The following is a 22,001-nucleotide window of genomic DNA, read 5'->3' as shown; positions in this document are numbered from 1 at the left end:
TGAACAACACTATAATAAATTATACAACAACATGTTCATTGTGTGTTTTGAGGGTTAGTATATTGAGAGGCACCTAGGTACTGTATATTTTGTCTTGTTTCAATATTTCACAGGTTTCTGCAGATAATTCTAGACTTATTTATGATTACATGCCAGTTTAGACATGCTTACTCACAGTGTACTTTGAATGGTATTGAAAGTGCTGCTGATATAATCATAAAGACTGTCCTGTACTCATCCCACGACTCCCAATCTCCCCCATGACCTCCATGATTAATATCAATTGGCACCAATACTACTGTTGCCACTCAGATTTTCTATATAATTTCATACAGTTGGCTCAGGAAAGGAAACAGTCCAAGCAACATCAACCGTGATTCTGTTTTGGCCCATTACTCTTGGCTAAATCCACATCACTCCATACATGGTTCCTTCAATGACATGTAATGCTCCAGTACCATTTCCAACCCAATATCATGATGCTCCCACCACTGTGCTTCACTGTAAATGTGCCGTTCATGTGATCATACACACAACCCTTTTTTCTCTGAACATGGCATTCTGTATTATTGCTAAAGAGCTCTTTATTTGCTTTGTCAGACCAGAATATTTTATTCTAAAGGATTTCCAATTTGCTTCAATGCTTTTAGATGTGCATGCCTGGCTTCTTTTTTAGCAGAGGAGTACAATGAGGTGTAGAATCATTGCAGTGCACTTCTTTGCTTCTTCATTGTTCTCTGTGTAGCTGTTGATTCCGCTGCTTTCGGGCCATCCTGCAAATATTTTCAAGAGATTGTTGACTTCTCTCTTTAACTTCCTTGGCATTAATTGAAATCTTGCATGGTGCATCTGTCCAGGGATGATTAGTTGGGGTTCCATGAACTTTCCACCTGTCGATCCAGTTGTCTTGCTGGGAATGTTCAAGGCCCTTGCTATGGATCTGTAGTCATGTTAAAAAAAAAAAAATGCTGTCCATGTGAACTTGAACAGCTGAAATGGATATATGCACTGGAAGTATATTAAATAACAAAAGGAAAAGTGTCCAAATATTTATTTCTCCTCACTTTATAATTGCACTATGTCATTCCTCATATCATCTCAGGAAGTTCCTCGCCACTGTCTCCTGTGGCTTTTTCATTATAGATCTGAATCTCGATCAAATTTCTGTAAAAGTGCTTTGTGACGATGTCTATTTGGGGGCAGCCATGGCCTGAAGGTTAGAGAAGCAGCTTTGGGCCCAAAGGGTTGTCGGTTTGATTCCCAGGACCGGCAGGAAAAATGTGAGAGGAGTTGAGTGAATGATGAACAGCACTTTCCCCTCTCTCTGTATCATGGCTGAAATGCCCTTGAGCAAGGTGCCTAACCCCCAACTGCTCCCCGGGCGATGTAGCATAGCTGCCCACTGCTCTGTGTGTGTGCTCATTGCTCACTTGTGTGTGCATGTGTGTGTTCACTGCTTCAGATGGGTTAAATGCAGAGAAGGAATTTCACTGTGCTTGAGTGTATGTACATGTGACAAATAAAGTCTTCTTCTTCTTAAAAAGCACTATCCAACTTTCATACTTTCCAAAGTCAGTAACTTTTCAAGTCAACACACTTTTGCAAAAGTGCCTGATGTTCCAAAAATTTACTCAGCAAAGAAGAAAGCCTTAAACTCTGTAAGCAGGACAAAAACAAATGATGTAGATCACCAACATCCAGCCAACTGAAACAAAGACGTGCCTGTCCTTACTTATCAACTTAGAACTCCGAAGGCTCCACTTCTTGTGCTAGAATTTGGACGTTCTAGCATAAGCAGATTATGTGCATGTGATTTGAGGGTGTGACTTTGGAGGGAACAAATATTATTTGTTTGGATTTTGAATTTCAGTACTGCTAAATTTTGCCAAAATTCTTGATTACACCTCTTAATGTACACAGTTAATACTTATAACAAAAAAAGTATTAAAACACAACACTTAGATTGCTTTGATTTACTGTGGTATGTTATTTAAAAAAAAGAGTTCTGCTAAAAGAATGATTCATTAAATTCTACAGCTTCATAGTGAGGAAATTACGAAAGTAACTTGAGTCCAGTAAATGCCTGAGGAAAAACAAGAGTGGATTTTATCTGACTGTGTCCTTTATTATCTGTGGCATTCCTTTTCTTATGAAACACACAGATAGAAGGAAACAGGGCCAAGATGTTAGGATACACATTGCTAACTCAAAAAGTGGCATTTATGCTCCAGATGTACTGTAAGTTCTTGTTTGGTCCAATACTTCCGATATGGAAGGAGATTCATGGAGCAGATGTCAGTGACTAAATGGTTTACTGTATATTGACAGCAGGGAGTCAGCCAAGAGTACATGTGTGAGCTGGCTTGTGTGTGTGTGTGTGTGTGTGTGTGTGTGTGTGTGTGTGTGTGTGTGTGTGTGTGTGTGTGAAGAAAATATGTAACTTGACCTGGAGAGGGTTGAGTAAGTGTAACATGGGTGGGGGTTGTAGTTAAAAGCTTTGAGAACCTCCTCTCTCTCCCTCCCCTACACCCTTTTGCAGAACTATATAAACCCTCTTAAAAACATTTAGATGCTCACATCTGGACTGAAGCTGGATGACTGAAGAGTTTCTCTAAGAGAATTTACACTTGCTCAGTGAAGATGATTTGGAAAACAGCTTTGCACTATGCCCAATTCTGGTTTGTCCTGGCATTAGTGTCTGGCCAGCTAACGGTAGAACAGCAGGAGGAGATTTTGGATTTGCATAACCAGTACCGTGGCATGGTTAGTCCTGAAGCTGCTGATATGCTACATATGGTAGGCACTGACTGTACTTGATCCAACTTATCAACTAATGTTACCTGCGTGCTGTATGGTATATTATGGCTTTTATGTACACTACACTACAGTATGTGAATTATAGCATTCTAGTGAAATATTCAGCTTTAAATCCTTAACGCTTTAAAGGTATTGTGAAACATTTTTCGTGATATTCAATGAAGTTCCTCCTCATATGAATAAAATGTGGGCGGCACGGTGGTGTAGTGGTTAGCACTGTCGCCTCACAGCAAGAAGGTCCTGGGTTCGAGCCCCGTGGCCGGCGAGGGCCTTTCTGTGTGGAGTTTGCATGTTCTCCCCGTGTCCGCGTGGGTTTCCTCCGGGTGCTCCGGTTTCCCCCACAGTCCAAAGACATGCAGATTAGGTTAACTGGTGACTCTAAATTGACCGTAGGTGTGAATGTGAGTGTGAATGGTTGTCTGTGTCTATGTGTCAGCCCTGTGATGACCTGGCGACTTGTCCAGGGTGTACCCCGCCTTTCGCCCGTAGTCAGCTGGGATAGGCTCCAGCTTGCCTGCGACCCTGTAGAAGGATAAAGCGGCTAGAGATAATGAGATGAGATGAGATGAATAACATGTCTGCTCATGGGAGAAACTCCTAAACACCATACAGAAAAATGAGTTGCCTCTAATTGCCAATAATTTGGTTCAATTTTTGTGGTTCAGAAAAGCTGAGCCTCTGAAATTCCAGCATTCTATCTTATGCGGCATGTGTCCACATGTTTTATGGTTTGAAGATTCAGTATGATCATGAATTATACCTTTAAAATAAACCCAGTTGAATATTTGAAGTCTATGAAATGGTGCAAATTTTTACCTTGGCAAGTAAAAGGTCTAGTTACCCTTAAGGGCTCTCCGGCTGTTCCTCTCTGACAACACTTAAATGTTTTCTGTAAAGGGTTTCGAGTAGTAAATGTTTGGGAATCTAAGAACTCTTAAGGAAACAATCGACCTTTAAAGAAGGTCCCTTTCTTTTTTCGAAGAAATAAATTATTTTGGTACTCTTTGTCACAAACATGGGCCACAACCACCTAACAGGAAGTGACTATTGACTGAACAGGAAATCATAACCTTTTTTCAGTGTGGTGACTATCCATCCGTCCATCCATCCATCCATCCATCCATCCATCCATCCATCCATCCATCCATCATCTATACCACCTATCTGTCAGGGTCACGGATGAGCTGGAGCAAATCCCAGCTGACTTTGGAGTACACCCTGGGCAGGTCACCAGTTGTGACTCTCTTCCTCCAAAAAACTTACAATTGTATGCACAGATAGAAGTAAGGGCAGCCAATTAGATTTTAACCTGTAATGCTAGCTTTTTAATGGGTTCTTTGGATAATTAAGGGCTCTTGGCTAAGAACCCTTGAAGCAGTGTGTTTACAAAAAGCCAAAAATTGGTTTGGTTGCATGACCTAAATTCTGCTGATCTAGAACCAAGAGCTGATGACTGTAAGAGCTTGGTTGAATGGAGAACATTTTTTGTAACCAATAACAACTATAAAACTTGAGTAATTTACATAAACGACATTAGTGTTAAAAATGGTGGTTCGTAAATGTAGCAGGTAGCATTGCTGTCTCACAGCTCCAGGGTTCTTGATTAAATCCTGAGCTTGTATTACTCTCTGCAGAGCTTCGCATGTGTATGCAAGTTTCTTTTGGGTTTGGGTTCAGTAAGTGGATTGGCTAGAGTTGAGCAATATAGGCTAAGTGTGGTCCTGAAATTTGACCTCGAGAGTTAGGACAGAATACTGTCCAGGCTGAGCAATGCTTAGCATTGTCTTTACTATCCATCCATCCATCCATCCATCCATCCATCCATTATCTCTAGCCGCTTTATCCTGTTCTACAGGGTCGCAGGCAAGCTGGAGCCTATCCCAGCTGACTACGGGCGAAAGGCAGGGTACACCCTGGACAAGTCGCCAGGTCATCACAGGGCTGACACATAGACACAGACAACCATTCACACTCACATTCACACCTACGGTCAATTTAGAGTCACCAGTTAACCTAACCTGCATGTCTTTGGACTGTGGGGGAAACCAGAGCACCTGGAGGAAACCCACGTGGACACGGGGAGAACATGCAAACTCTGCACAGAAAGGCCCTCGCCAGCTGCCGGGCTCGAACCCGGACCTTCTTGCTGTGAGGCAACAGCACTAACCACTACACCACCGTGCCGCCCCGTCTTTACTATCACTTACAAAAAAGAAGTTTATTCAAGTGTGCTTCTAGTATACTTCTTTTAAACTAAAAATAAGAGAGTATGCTTTCAGTTTACTTTTCATTTACTTATCAGAGATATACTTAATAAAGTTATACATAAGTATACTTGGCTTATACTGAAAAGTATATAGAAAAGTCCAAGTATATTCAGCTTATACTTAAACTTTTGATCAAGATATACTTAACAAAAATGTAATAAAGTATTAAAATATTTGTGCCTTATGTTTAAGTGTACTCGCCCTGTAGTTGTGCTTATCCTTTTGATAGTAGCCTATAAAATACTTCTTTTCACACATATTGTTTTCTTTGTGATATACGGCAGCATGTTTTAAATCCCATATGTACCATAAGTTTATGGTCAGCTCTGGGGTGGAATAGCTTAAGAGTAAACTGGAACTTAAACTTATCTTTTATGTACATAGTGTTATTAACTAGATGTATATAACCAGTAACTAATAGTATATTTCCAATATGCTATAAAGTATCTCATCTCATTATCTCTAGCCGCTTTATCCTTCTACAGGGTCGCAGGCAAGCTGGAGCCTATCCCAGCTGACTACGGGCGAAAGGCGGGGTACACCCTGGACAAGTCGCCAGGTCATCACAGGGCTGACACATAGACACAGACAACCATTCACACTCACATTCACACCTACGGTCAATTTAGAGTCACCAGTTAACCTAACCTGCATGTCTTTGGACTGTGGGGGAAACCGGAGCACCTGGAGGAAACCCACGCGGACACGGGGAGAACATGCAAACTCCACACAGAAAGGCCCTCGCCGGCCCCGGGGCTCGAACCCAGGACCTTCTTGCTGTGAGGCGACAGCGCTAACCACTACACCACCGTGCCGCCTGCTATAAAGTATACTTTAGTAAACTAAAAAGTGGACTAGAAGTATAAAACAAGTAAACTCTGTATATTTCCAGTATAGAGGTTTTCGACCCACGTGACCGTTGCCATGTCAACAAGTAGCCGGCGCCATTTTGACGGTCACAAATATGGCGACTACCAGTAGCGATACACTGTTGATCATGACGAAGTCTCATTGTCGAGTATTTTATCCGGCCTAGATGACGCGAGTAAGAAGCAATATCACCAGAAAATCAATGATGCTGGTGTACGTGATCCGTACACGTTACCAGGCTATCTTTTTCTGGCTTTGCAGCACTGCAGCGCGGGTGATCTTCCTGACCTGCAGTCAGGCGTGTGGGAAATACCAGAGAAAAAACATAAAAGATAAAGGAGCGAGATGCAGAAAACACCTTCACTATCCAGCGACGTAGGGCATTTACAGGGCGAGCAGAGGGAGAGGTATTTGCAAAAATTGAGGTTAGCAGGCTTAGAGAACGACGTTTACCTGCTTCCACCAGGATTGTTCACTGACAGCTAAGGTTTGTTCACATTTTCATTTACTTTCGGTCCTCAGGATAAACAAAATGTTATTAAATGTCATTGAAATAACTTCTTAGTCTGTTGAGACATGGCCCGTTATAAGTTTTTCCTTTACTGTATTTACTGAGCTAGCGCGCTCGGGCAGGCTGGGAGCGAGCGTGCTAGCTCGGGCAGGCTGGCGAGCTAGCGCCTTTCAGTCTCAAGTTTTTCCTTTACTGTATTTACTAGTTTACTGAGCTAGCGCACTCGGGCAGGTTGGGAGCGAGCGCGCTAGCTCGGGCAGGTTGGCGCTAGCTCCCAGCCTGCCCGAGCTAGCGCGCTCGCTCCCAGCCTGCCCGAGCGCGCTAGCTCAGTAAACTAGTAAATACAGTAAAGGAAAAACTTGAGACTGAAAGGTTTTAACAGTCATCCAAATGACTGAACGTAAACATTGCTACAGTAACATACTAGCTACTGTTGTTGACATTAGCTAGCTTGACCTTCAAAATGGCGGACACCGGGGCGTCACGTCACCTGTGACGTCACGTCGAAATCCTCTATACTATGAGGTATGCTTTTGTAAACTAAAGAGTGGACTACAAGTATAGAACTAGTAAACTATTAGTATATAAGTTTACTTGTGGTATACTTGCAATACAAAATAAAAAAATACGAGTTGTATACTCAAAGTTTACTTCTCTTAGACTCAAAGTATACTTTTTACAAACTAAAAGTGGGCCAATTTAGTCCCAAGAAGTATTAGATTAGTTTACTTACAAGTATACTGTAAGTCAGTGTTGTGCCAGTTCACACCTTTTCTGAACTAGTTCAAGTTCAGTTCATACATGCTCAAAGTGAACAGTTCACGTTCAAAGTTCACAATTTTAATTCTGAACTAGTTCAAAGTTCAATTCATTTTACTTTTTGGTGAGATATGAAAATAAAAACATTTTTCAGACCACGAGCTAGAAAATCACTATACGTTCTCTGAAACTGTTCACTGTAGACATTTGCTCATGACACTGCAATTGTGGGTTTCTTACCAGGTGATGAAACATGCAACAGTACAGACAAGGTAGACCAGTTCTATACTTAGTGCAATGAAATATACCAGCATTTAATTAAAGAAGTAAATAATATATAGTTTAATATATACATATATATTAATTATTTGATATATATTATATAATATGTGTGTGTGTGTGTGTGTGTGTATGAAATGAGCAAAACTCTTGAATGAAGGCAATGAAGGCAAAACTGTTACAAGATGCTCAAAGGCACAAAAAACTTTATTTTTAAGGAAACTGCATATCTTTATGGTTGATAGAGTGATTTTAAGATGTACAGTGGTGCTTGAAAGTTTGTGAACCCTTTAGAATTTTCTGTATTTCTGCATAAATATGACCTAAAACATCATCAGATTTTCACACAAGTCCTAAAAGTAGATAAAGAGAACCCAGTTAAACAAATGAGACAAAAATATTATACTTGGTCATTTATTTATTGAGGAAAATGATCCAATATTACATATCTGTGAGTGGCAAAAGTATGTGAACCTTTGCTTTCAGTATCTGGTGTGACCCCCTTGTGCAGCAATAACTGCAACTAAACGTTTGCGGTAACTGTTGATCAGTCCTGCACACCGGCTTGGAGGAATTTTAGCCCATTCCTCCGTACAGAACAGTTTCAACTCTGGGATGTTGGTGGGTTTCCTCACATGAACTGCTCGCTTCAGGTCCTTCCACAACATTTCCATCGGATTAAGGTCAGGACTTTGACTTGGCCATTCCAAAACATTAACTTTATTCTTCTTTAACCATTCTTTAGGAGAGCGACTTGTGTGCTTAGGGTCGTTGTCTTGCTGCATGACCCACCTTCTCTTGAGATTCAGGTCATGGACAGATGTCCTGACATTTTCCTTTAGAATTCACTGGTATAATTCAGAATTCATTGTTCCATCAATGATGGCAAGCCGTCCTGGCCCAGATGCAGCAAAACAGGCCCAAACCATGACACTACCACCACCATGTTTCACAGATGGGATAAGGTTCTTATGCTGGAATGCAGTGTTTTCCTTTCTCCAAACATAACGCTTCTCATTTAAACCAAAAAGTTCTATTTTGTTCTCATCCATCCACAGAATTTTTTCCAATAGCCTTCTGGCTTGTCCACGTGATCTTTAGCAAACTGCAGACGAGCAGCAATGTTCTTTTTGGAGAGCAGTGGCTTTCTCCTTGCAACCCTGCCATGCACACCATTGTTGTTCAGTGTTCTCCTGATGGTGGACTCATGAACATTAACATTAGCCAATGTGAGAGAGGCCTTCAGTTGCTTAGAAGTTACCCTGGGGTCCTTTGTGACCTCGCCGACTATTACACGCCTTGCTCTTGGAGTGATCTTTGTTGGTCAACCACTCCTAGGGAGGGTAACAATGGTCTTGAATCTCCTCCATTTGTACACAATCTGTCTGACTGTGGATTGGTGGAGTCCAAACTCTTTAGAGATGGTTTTGTAACCTTTTCCAGCCTGATGAGCATCAACAACGCTTTTTCTGAGGTCCTCAGAAATCTCCTTTGTTCATGCCATGATACACTTCCACAAACATGAGTTGTGAAGATCAGACTTTGATAGATCCCTGTTCTTTAAATAAAACAGGGTGCCCACTCACACCTGATTGTCATCCCATTGATGGAAAACACCTGACTCTAATTTCACCTTCAAATTAACTGCTAATCCTAGAGGTTCACATACTTTTGCCACTCACAGATATGTAATATTGGATCATTTTCCTCAATAAATAAATGACCAAGTATAATATTTTTGTCTCATTTGTTTAACTGGGTTCTCTTTATCTACTTTTAGGACTTGTGTGAAAATCTGATGATGTTTTAGGTCATATTTATGCAGAAATATAGAAAATTCTAAAGGGTTCACAAACTTTCAAGCACCACTGTAACTGTAAGATAACTTAATGCAACTTTAGGTAACTAGGTTAACTTTAGGTAACTTTCAAACAGTATTTGGTGACCATTTCTATTCAGTGTTGGGGACGTGGTCTATCTGTTCAAAACAGGAACATGGTTACACTGGTACAAACTGAAAACTGACCCACACACACACACACACACAGCATGCGTACAGTATCCATGAACTAAAATGACCCCCTACAATGTATACTACCTACTGTACTACTGTATAATAACCACCATGTCCCTAGTTATAGCTTAGAACTGCATTTATATATTAGCTCAAATTTCTCACTCTCGTCATTGGTCTCTCACACACTCCTTCTCTCGCTCCAGCCCATTCTCCTCCTCGCTCTCATCGTTGCCTGCTACGCCTACCCCGCCCTGCTGCAATTCATCATGGGTAACGTAGTGTGGAAGCCAGTATGTTATTCAACTATTCTCGGCCGGACACTACGTTCCCCGCAATGCATTGCGCACACAATGTCAAAGCCATTTCTGTCTGGTGTGATACATGATTTGAGCGGCACCGGCTGCGAGAATACAGGAGGGGGAGACTTTCTCTCGTTGCGTTTCAAAAGAGAAAACAAATGCCACTCGAGTTATCAAGGGAAAACAAATTTCAACGTTCATTTACAGTGATGTCTGCCGTTCATGACACATAATGTGAACAAATTCACGTTCAAGTTCTTTATTAAAACATGTGTTGCGTTCAGTTCAAAGTTCATGAAAAAATGAGCGTGTTCAGTGAACGCATTCTTTTGAACTCGTTCACGCACATCACTGCTGTAAGTACATTGATATCAGTATACTTGGTACACAAAAGTATACTTAAGGAAATATACTTTAACTTTACTTAAGTATAGTTAATAAAATGAACTTGAAGTATACTTCTTTTTGATAAGGGATGTGCTAAAGTTATCTATAAGAGCAGCCAATCCTTGCAACGTAGGCACACTGATAAGTAAGGCAGGCATTTTGGGTTGGTTAAGTCATTACCATTGGAGTACGTTTATGTATAGCTGTGTCGGAGGTATTGACATTTCATTTATGTTGAACAAGCAGTAGAAGCCTGACAACACCCACATCTAGACTACATTAACATTCCTTAGTGCTTCATGCAGTTCATCCGTGCATTTGTGTACTTTATTTAAACCACATTTCTGAACTCATTTTGATTTCATTACACATGCATGAGGTGTGTGCAATTTCAATAACTTTTCTATCCATCCATTTTATACATGACTGCTTGATTATTTAAACAAAAGGTGGACATACAGTTTAATTGGATGGCGTCTCATGACTGTGAAATGACAGATTTAACAGTTTTAATTATTAATCATGCTTCATACCAGCAGAGCAAAAACGTACAGTTTCTCAAAAGGAAGCACAACTTAAGGTCCATGGACAGTGGTAGGTTTGGTCTGACGACTGATCAAAAGTTGCTAAAATGTGAGGTTTATAACGTGTTTGGGTTAAATGAGTCCTCTTGTATGTGTCTTGTATTCATTTCAACACATAATGTGTTGAAGAATTGATCATTTTGTTTTCTTGAAGATGTTGGCACACTTACATACCCATGTTGAGCTTGTGTGTGCATGTGTCTGGATTCTGGGAACTTCCCTGCGAAAAAGCACACAGAGAGAGAGAGAGAGAGAGAGAGAGAGAGAGAGAGAGAGAGAGAGAGAGAGTGTGTGTGTGTGTGTGTGTGTGTGTGTGTGTGTGTGCGTGCGTGCAAAAAAAAAATCCCCATGTGTTCACCCTGTATCCTTGTTACAAGTGAAATTCAGTGTTTAGCATATACTGTACAGGAGTAATGCTAGACTAACATTATTTATATGACAGCACTGTGACTGGTCAGAAGGTATTGATTAATTTTAAATGGATTAAAGAACACATACAGTGGCATGCAAAAGTTTGGGCACCCTTACTGAAAATGTCTGTTACTGTGAATAGTTAAGTGAGCAGAAGATGAACTGATCACCAAAAGGCATAAAGGTAAAGACAACATATTTCTTTTCAGTGTTTTCTGCAAGATTTGTGTATTATTTTTGTTTTGTACAATTGGAGAGTGAAAAAAGAAAAGGAACACCATGAGAAAGTTTGGGCACCCCAATACATTTGAGTTCTCAGGTAACTTTTACCAAGGTTCCAGACCTTAATTAGCTTATGGAGCTGTGGCTTGTTCAAATTCTTCATTCGGAAAGGTCAGATGATGCAGATTTCAAAGCTGTATAAATTCTCTGACTCCTCAAACTTGTCTCTAAAATCAACAGCCATGGGCTCCTCTAAGCAACTCCCTCGCATTCTGAATAATAAAATAATTGATGCTCACAAAGCAGGAGAAGGTGACAAGAACGTAGCAAAGTGTTTTCAGGTAGCTGCTTCCTCAGATTGTAATGTTATTAAGAAATGGCAGTTAACAGAAACAGTTGAGATCAAGGTGAGGTCTGGAAGATGAAGAAAACTTTCTGAAAGAACTGCTCGTTGGATTGCTAGAAAGGCAAATAAAAACCCCTGTTTGACTGCAAAAGACCTTCAGAAAGATTTAGCAGACCCTGGAGTGGTGGTGCACTGTTCTACTATGCAGCGACACCTGAACAAATATGACCTTCATGGGAGAGTCATCAGAAGAAAACCTTTCCTGCGTCCTAGCCACAAAATTCAGCGCCTGAAATTTGCAAATGAACATTTAAATAAGCCTGATGCATTTTGGAAACAAGTCCTGTGGACTGATGAAATCAAAATAGAACTTTTTGGCCACAATGTGCAAAGGTATGTTTAGAGAAAAAAGGGTGCCAAATTCCAGGAAAAGAACACCTCTCCAACTCTGAAGCATGGGTGTGGATCGATCATGCTTTGGGGTTGTGTTGCAGCCAGTGGCACAGGACACATTTCATTGGTCGAGGGAAGCATGGATTCGAATAAATACCAGCAAATTCTGGAAGCAAACATCACACCATCTGTGAAAAAGTTGAAGTTAAAAAGAAGATGGATCCTACAATAAGACGATGATCCAAAACACACCTCAAAATCTACAATGGAATACCTCAAGAGGCACAAGCTGAAGGTTTTGCCCTGGCCCTCACAGTCCCCTGACCTAAACATCATTGAAAATCTGTGGATAGATCTCAAAAGAGCAGTGCATGCAAGACAGCCCAAGAAACTTGTAGAACTGGAAGCCTTTTGCAAGGACGAATGCGTGAAAATCCCCCAGGTAAGAACTGAAAGATTATTAGCTGGCTACAAAAAGTGTTTACAAGCTGTGATACTTGCCAAATAGGGTGTTACTAGGTACTAACCATGCAGGGTGCCCAAACTTTTGCATACCACTGTAGTTGTTGATATGAAAGTTTTCTGTGAGGAGACATTCATGGAAGGGGTGTGCAGTGTCCAGGCCCGTTTCAAGCTATTTGGGGGCCCTAGGCAAAGGCAAGGCAAGGCAAGGCAAGTTTATTTATATAGCACATTTCATACACAGTGGCAGTTCAATGTGCTTTACAGAAGTAAAAGCAAAACAGTAAACAATAGAAAATAAAATTACATAAAATAAATGGGGAAGAAAATTAATAAGAATTAAACAATAGTAGAAATAAAATAATAAAATGAGATAAAAGTTCAATTAAAAAAAACAGCAGAATAAAATAGAATAAAAGTTAAGTAAAATTTAAAACATGGAGAGACTGTAAAAGTAAAGAGTTTAAAACATGTAGAGATGGCAATATTAATAATTTAGCAGAAAGCATCTGAAAACAGCTTGGTCTTTAGTCTACATTTGAAGCTGCCAACAGCAGGAGCATTTTTGATGTCCTCTGGCAGTTGGTTCCATAGCTGTACTGCATAGTAGCTAAAAGCTGCTTCACCACACTTTGTTTTAACAACAGGTTTTACCAGTAAATTTTTCTGCTGTGATCTGGTAGATCAAAGGGGATCTGGGGCCCATAATTATCCCCCCCTCGACGAAAGGCCTTATGGCCGCCTACCCACTGAAGACTTAATAAATAAACATCACACATATTGTAATCATTCTTATGATTTTTACTTAATAAATGAACTCTTTACATTATTATAAATAATTATCAAACCCAATTAAACACAACAATAGACAAAACACACACACACACACACACACACACACACACACACACACATATATATATAAATCAAATATGAAAATAAGACAAAGTAATATAAAATGTGCATATAACACACTAAATATTTACAGTATATACACAAGTAGAAATAACTTCAAATGGTGATTAAATGATTACAAACATGAATAAGAATCTTAATAAGAACCAGCACACACAGAAAAGTGCAAAAGGTATAGAAAAACACATAAAAATTTAAGAATACACAACTAGAATCATGGGCAAAATGTCTAAAACTGCTGCTTGCTGGCTTTGGCTTCAGCAAAGGCAGCCACAATACCCTCCATGTCCAAAGACCTGCGGACATCACATTCAATTGACATTAGTGCCAGTCCGGAGAGCCTCTCTTGGCCCATGGCGGACCTCATATAGTTCTTAATAAGCTTCAGAGCTGAAAAGCTCCTCTCACTTGAGGCAACTGGCACAGGAAGTGTAAGAAGTAAACGTATTAAGCTAGCTACCAAATTTGCTTGTCGACCCGCTTGGTATTAATGAGTGTGTACATTCTCACTTACCAGTGTCTTGTTTTTTTCTGTCTTCCTCTTCCCTTTTCTTCTTTCTCTTCTGGCTCCCTGAGGGGTAATTTCGCTTCATATTTGATTTTTTTTTTTTTTGCCGCGGAGCTCTGCAACCACTTGACTGGATGGAGATGGGCATTGAGGGGTTGACAACAGACTGTCATTGCACTTTTCAGCCAAAGCATGTAGGGAGGCGCTGTTGTGCATTAGGGGGCCCCCCTTGGAACTAGGGTATTTCAACAAGTGTCATTAGGCGCTGCGCTGCCACGCTCAAAAAGTTGTCATTGCTATTGAATACATAACCAGTCGTTCGGCAGCGGGGGCCCTTCGAGGGCCCTAGGCAATTGCCAAGTCTGCCTACCTTGTTGCAACGGGTCTGCCAGTGTCAGCACTTCACAACAGTCACTTATCTATAACTATAATTGATGATCAATGGATTAAAAATTATGATGTCATTCTTTAATTAATGATATAGTGTAAATGTGTATGGCGCATGAGGAATTATTGGACAATAACAAACTTTGGCATGGTAACAGTAACTTCACCATACTATAATATCAGAAATTTTATACAACAGAACAACTTGGAGGGTTTTATTGGAATATAGTGATTAAAGTTGTAGGGCTTTTACAACATACACATCTGGATCTAATATCCAGATCAGGTGTTTTTGATTTTGGATAAGAAGTACACTTCAGAACTTCAGTGCACATGCCTGCTGTAGATTAGTGTCCAGGATATATAAAACTGAAATGGATATGACTTTACATACGCTAACATACTGTAGATATTTAGGCAGTGCCTAAAAGCAGAGCTCCTGATCAGTGTATGAGCAAAATATTTGCAAGGGCACAAAATCAACCTGAATGGAGTAATAATAACTGTAAAAAATGATTTGTTGTTTTAACTTAAAAAAGTTAGTGCAAGGGCTGCCTTAAAATTTTGAGTTCACTGAAATTAATATCGTAAGTTCACAACAATTTAACTTACTATGTGAATTTCAGTGAACTCAAAATTTTAAGGCAGCCCTTGCACTAACTTTAAGTTAAAACAACAAATCATTTTTTACAGTGTATGAACCATTGGATTGTGAAGTGTCATGTATTTCATCTCAATAAATTGCTGCATTGTCTTGTGACAGTGATATCAATAATGAGATAGGAATCACAGTTACAAATACACAGGCCCGTTTCAAGCTATTTGGGGGCCCTAGGCAAAGGGGGATCTGGGGCCCATAATTATCCTCCCCCTCGACGAAAGACCTTATGGCCGCCTACCCACTGAAGACTTAATAAATAAACATCACACATATTGTAATCATTCTTACGATTTTTACTTAATAAATGAACTCTTTACATTATTATAAATAATTATCAAACCCAATTAAACACAACAATACACAAAATACAGACACACACACACACACACACACATATATATATATATATATATATATATATATATATATATATATATATATATATATATATATAGTGCGCAGTATAAATGAGTACACCCCCTTTGAAAAGTAACATTTTAAACAATATCTCAATGAACACAAACAATTTCCAAAATGTTGACAAGACAGAGTTTAATATAACATCTGTTTAACTTATAATGGGAAAAAGTAAGGTTAATAATATAACTTAGATTGCACATTTTTCAGTTTTACTCAAATTAGGGTGGTGCAAAAATGAGTACACCCCACAACAAAAACTACTACATCTAGTACTTTGTATGGCCTCCATGATTTTTAATGACAGCGCCAAGTCTTCTAGGCATGGAATGAACAAGTTGGCGACATTTTGCAACATCAATCTTTTTCCATTCTTCAACAATGACCTCTTTTAGTGACTGGATGCTGGATGGAGAGTGATGCTCAACTTGTCTCTTCAGAATTCCCCATAGGTGTTTGATTGGGTTCAGATCAGGAGACATACTTGGCCACTGAATCACTTTCACCCTGTTCTTCTTCAGAAATCCAACAGTGGCCTTAGATGTGTGTTTAGTCATGTTGGAAAAGTGCACAACAACCAAGGGCATGGAGTGATGGTAGCATCTTCTCTTTCAATATAGAGTAATATGTCTGTGAATTCATGATGCCTTCAATGAAATGCAGCTCCCCAACACCAGCAGCACTCATGCAGCCCCACATAAGGACACTGCCACCACCATGTTTCACTGTAGGCACCATGCATTTTTTTTTTTTGTATTCCTCACCTTTGCGATGCCATACAGTTTTGAAACCATCAGTTCCAAAAACATTTATCTTGGTCTCATCACTCCAGAGTATAGAGTCCCAGTAGTCTTCATCTTTGTCAGCATGGGCCCTGGCAAACTCTAAGCAGGCTTTTTTGTGCCTGGGCTTTAGGAGAGGCTTCTTTCGTGGACGGCATCCATGCATGCCATTCCTCTGCAGTGTACGCTGTATTGTGTCACGGGAAATAGTCACCCCAGTTTGGCTTTCTATTTCTTTAGATAACTGCAGTGAACTTGCATGCCAATTTTCTTCAACCCTTCTCATCAGAAGACGCTCCTGTCGAGGTGTTAACTTCCGTGGACGACCTGGACATCTCTGTGAGATGGTTGCAGTTCCATCTTTCTTAAACTTTTGTACCACTTTTGCTACAGTATTCTGACTGATAAGTAAAGCTTTGCTGATCTTCTTGTAGCCTTCATCTTTGTGGTGTAAAGAAATTATTTTCTTTGGGGAATTCTGAAGAGACATCACTCTCCGTCCAGCATCCAGTCACTAAAAGAGGTCATTGTTGAAGAATGGAAAAAGATTGATGTTGCAAAATGTCACCAACTTGTTCATTCCATGCCTCGAAGACTTGGCTCTGTCATTAAAAATCATGGAGGCCATACAAAGTACTAGATATAGTAGTTTTTGTTGTGGGGTATACTCATTTTTGCACCACCCTAATTTGAGTAAAACTGAAAAATGTGCAATCTAAATTATATTATTAACCTTACTTTTTCCCATTATAAATTAAACAGATGTTATATTAAACTTTGTCTTGTCAACGTTTTGGAAATTGTTTGTGTTCATTGAGATATTGTTTAAAATGTTACTTTTCAAAGGGGGTGTACTCATTTATGCTGAGCACTGTGTATATATATCAAATATGAAAATAAGACAAAGTAATATAAAATGTGCATATAACACAACACTAAATATTTACAGTATATACACAAGTAGAAATAACTTCAAATGGTGATTAAATGATTACAAACATGAATAAGAATCTTAATAAGAACCAGCACACACAGAAAAGTGCAAAAGGTATCGAAAAACATAAAAATTTAAGAATACACAACTAGAATCATGGGCAAAATGTCTAAAACTGCTGCTTGCGGGCTTTGGCTTCAGCAAAGGCAGCCACAATACCCTCCATGTCCAAAGATCTGCGGACATCATATTCAATTGACATCAGTGCCAGTCCGGAGAGCCTCTCATGGCCCATGGCGGACCTCATATAGTTCTTAATAAGCTTCAGAGCTGAAAAGCTCCTCTCACTTGAGGCAACTGACACAGGAAGTGTAAGAAGTAAACGTATTAAGCTAGCTACCAAATTTGCTTGTTGACCCGCTTGGTATTAATGAGTGTGTACATTCTCACTTACCAGTGTCTTGTTTTTTTCTGTCTTCCTCTTCCCTTTTCTTCTTTCTCTTCTGGCTCCCTGAGGGGTAATTTCGCTTCATATTTGATTTTGGGGTTTTTTTTGCCGCGGAGCTCTGCAACCACTTGACTGGACGGAGATAGGCATTGAGGGGTCGACAACAGACTGTCATTGCACTTTTCGGCCAAAGCATGTAGGGAGGCGCTGTTGTGCATTAGGGGGCCCCCCTTGGAACTAGGGTATTTCAACAAGTGTCATTAGGCGCTGCGCTGCCACGCTCAAAAAGTTGTCATTGCTATTGAATACATAACCAGTCGTTCGGCAGCGGGGGCCCTTCGAGGGCTGGGGCCCTAGGCAATTGCCAAGTCTGCCTACCTTGTTGCAACGGGTCTGCAAATACATATCTATTCCTTTCTTTGACAGCACATGCCATGCACCAGAAACAACACCATGACATGTATTATGGTGTGATTCTGCTGGGTGCCTGGTGGACAGCAGTGAACCATCGCATTCACTTTACATCATTAATAATAATAATAATAATAATAATAATAATAATAAAAACTTTATTTGTCAGGTATGTGAACACACACGAGGAATTTGACTCCGGTTTCACTTAGCTCTCTTAGTACAAACAGATAAAAAGCGTAGACAAAAACAAAAAGCTATGTACATGTAGAAGGGTAAATATATGTATAGACAGCATAGTGCAAGGATGAATTAGTAAATATAAATATACAGTGTGCACAGAATGATGGTATGAGTGTGCAGATATTTCACAGCATAGTGCAAGGATGAATTAGTAAATATAAATATAAAAAATATACAGTGTGCACAGAATGACGGTATGAGTGTGCAGATATTTCACAGCTGATGTTACTGATATTTGAGTCCGGTTTTAGCTGTTCATCACAGAGACAGCCTGAGGGAAAAAAATGTTCTTGTGTCTGGTTGTTTTTGCGTACAGTGTTCTGTAGCGTCTCCCAGAGGGGAGAAGTTTAAACAATTTGTGACCAGGGTGTGATGGGTCTGCAGAGATGTTACCTGCCCGTTTCCTGACTCTGGACAGGTACAGGTCTTGGATGGAGGGCAGGCTGACACCAATAATTTTCTCTGCAGACCTTATTGTCCATTGCAGTCTGTTCTTGTCCTGTTTGGTGACCGATCCAAACCAAACAGTGATGGAAGAGCAGAGACAGATCCGTTTCAAGCTATTTGGGGGCCCTAGACAAAGGGGGATCTGGGGCCCATAATTATCCCCCCCTCGACGAAAGGCCTTATGGCCGCCTACCCACTGAAGACTTAATAAATAAACATCACACATATTGTAATCATTCTTATGATTTTTACTTTAATAAATGAACTCTTTACATTATTATAAATAATTATCAAACCCAATTAAACACAAGAATAGACAAAATATACACACACACACACACACACACACATATATAATGGCATGCCGTTCAGGAAATTAATCTTTGAATATATTGAATGAATCCCCAAATATATTGAATGAAACTCTGAATATATGGAATGAAACTCTGAATATATGGAATGAAACTTTGAATATATTGAATGAATCCCCGAATATATTGAATGAATCCCCGAATATATGGAATCAATCCCCGAATATATTGAATGAAACTCTGAATATATGGAATGCAACTTTGAATATATTGAATGAATCCCCGAATATATGGAATGAAACTTTGAATATATCGAATGAATCCCCGAATATACTGAATGAAACTCTGAATATATGGAATGAATCCCCGAATATATTGAATGAAACTCTGAATATATGGAATGAAACTTTGAATATATTGAATGAATCCCCGAATACATTGAATGAAACTTTGAATATATGGAATGAAACTTTGAATATATTGAATGAATCCCCGAATATATTGAATGAATCCCCGAATATATGGAATGAAACTTTGAATATATGGAATGAATCCCCGAATATATTGAATGAAACTCTGAATATATGGAATGAATCCCCGAATATATTGAATGAAACTCTGAATATATGGAATGAAACTTTGAATATATTGAATGAATCCCCGAATATATGGAATGAAACTTTGAATATATGGAATGAATCCCCGAATATATTGAATGAAACTCTGAATATATGGAATGAATCCCCGAATATATTGAATGAAACTCTGAATATATGGAATGAAACTCTGAATATATGGAATGAATCCCCGAATATATTGAATGAATCCCCGAATATATTGAATGAATCCCCGAATATATTGAATGAATCCCCGAATATATGGAATGAAACTTTGAATATATGGAATGAATCCCCGAATATACTGAATGAAACTTTGAATATATGGAATGAATCCCCGAATATATTGAATGAAACTCTGAATGTATGGAATGAATCCCCGAATATATTGAATGAAACTCTGAATATATTGAATTAAACTCTGAATATATTGAATTAAACTCTGAATATATGGAATGAAACTCTGAATATATGGAATGAAACTTTGAATATATTGAATGAATCCCCGAATATATTGAATGAATCCCCGAATATATGGAATGAATCCCCGAATATATTGAATGAAACTCTGAATATATGGAATGAAACTTTGAATATATGGAATGAATCCCCGAATATATTGAATGAAACTCTGAATATATGGAATGAATCCCCGAATATATTGAATGAAACTCTGAATATATGGAATGAAACTTTGAATATATTGAATGAATCCCCGAATATATGGAATGAAACTTTGAATATATGGAATGAATCCCCGAATATATTGAATGAAACTCTGAATATATGGAATGAATCCCCGAATATATTGAATGAAACTCTGAATATATTGAATGAAACTCTGAATATATGGAATGAATCCCCGAATATATTGAATGAAACTCTGAATATATGGAATGAAACTTTGAATATATGGAATGAAACTCTGAATATATGGAATGAAACTTTGAATATATTGAATGAATCCCCGAATATATGGAATGAAACTTTGAATATATGGAATGAATCCCCGAATATATGGAATGAAACTTTGAATATATTGAATGAATCCCCGAATATATGGAATGAAACTTTGAATATATGGAATGAATCCCCGAATATATTGAATGAAACTGAATATATGGAATGAATCCCCGAATATATTGAATGAAACTCTGAATATATGGAATGAAACTTTGAATATATGGAATGAAACTCTGAATATATTGAATGAAACTCTGAATATATTGAATGAAACTCTGAATATATTGAATGAAACTCTGAATATATTGAATGAAACTTTGAATATATGGAATGAAACTCTGAATATATTGAATGAAACTCTGAATATATTGAATGAAACTCTGAATATATGGAATGAATCCCCGAATATATTGAATGAAACTCTGAATATATGGAATGAAACTTTGAATATATTGAATGAAACTCTGAATATATGGAATGAAACTTTGAATATATTGAATGAAACTCTGAATATATTGAATGAAACTCTGAATATATGGAATGAATCCCCGAATATATTGAATGAAACTCTGAATATATGGAATGAAACTTTGAATATATGGAATGAAACTCTGAATATATTGAATGAAACTCTGAATATATTGAATGAAACTTTGAATATATGGAATGAAACTCTGAATATATTGAATGAAACTCTGAATATATTGAATGAAACTCTGAATATATGGAATGAATCCCCGAATATATTGAATGAAACTCTGAATATATGGAATGAAACTTTGAATATATTGAATGAAACTCTGAATATATGGAATGAAACTTTGAATATCTTGAATGAATCCCCGAATATATGGAATGAAACTTTGAATATATGGAATGAATCCCCGAATATATTGAATGAAACTCTGAATATATGGAATGAATCCCCGAATATATTGAATGAAACTCTGAATATATTGAATGAAACTCTGAATATATGGAATGAAACTCTGAATATATGGAATGAAACTCTGAATATATGGAATGAAACTTGGCTGACGTCATGAAGGCACTGCCGCCGTCCTGCAGCAAAAATGAGTCAGTCGGCTCGGGATTTGGTTGCGGCTATTTTAAACAATAAAGACATTGTTAACACTCTGGCGAATGCTTGTGGTTTTATTAGTGTTTACTTCTTTTATGTGCAACGAAGCTACGGTGACAGTCATTTCCCTCGTGGATCATATTTGTATAATGGTATTTTCTGTATATAAAACTAATTTGTAAATTTTGTTTGTCGAGTTTTACAGAGTTTCTCAATAGGCAAGGCAAGGCAAGGCAAGTTTATTTATATAGC

General features: G+C 38.6%; 1 protein-coding gene across 2 annotated transcripts in view; it reads left to right on the top strand.

Annotated features, from left to right (window-relative positions):
• The first annotated feature begins 2,578 nt into the window (after positions 1 to 2,578).
• The window catches only part of LOC132896103 (peptidase inhibitor 16-like), a 29,994-nt gene continuing 10,571 nt past the window's right edge, over positions 2,579 to 22,001 (top strand). For both annotated transcript variants that reach the window (XM_060936820.1, XM_060936821.1), the window contains exon 1: positions 2,579 to 2,796. In XM_060936820.1, coding sequence (XP_060792803.1) covers positions 2,641 to 2,796 — 156 coding nt within the window. In that variant the 5' untranslated portion in view covers positions 2,579 to 2,640. The remainder of the gene's footprint in view (positions 2,797 to 22,001) is intronic.

This window comes from Neoarius graeffei, chromosome 13 (genome assembly GCF_027579695.1).
Source record: "Neoarius graeffei isolate fNeoGra1 chromosome 13, fNeoGra1.pri, whole genome shotgun sequence".
Classification (NCBI taxonomy): domain Eukaryota; kingdom Metazoa; phylum Chordata; class Actinopteri; order Siluriformes; family Ariidae; genus Neoarius; species Neoarius graeffei.
This window is presented reverse-complemented; position numbering and strand designations above follow the sequence as displayed.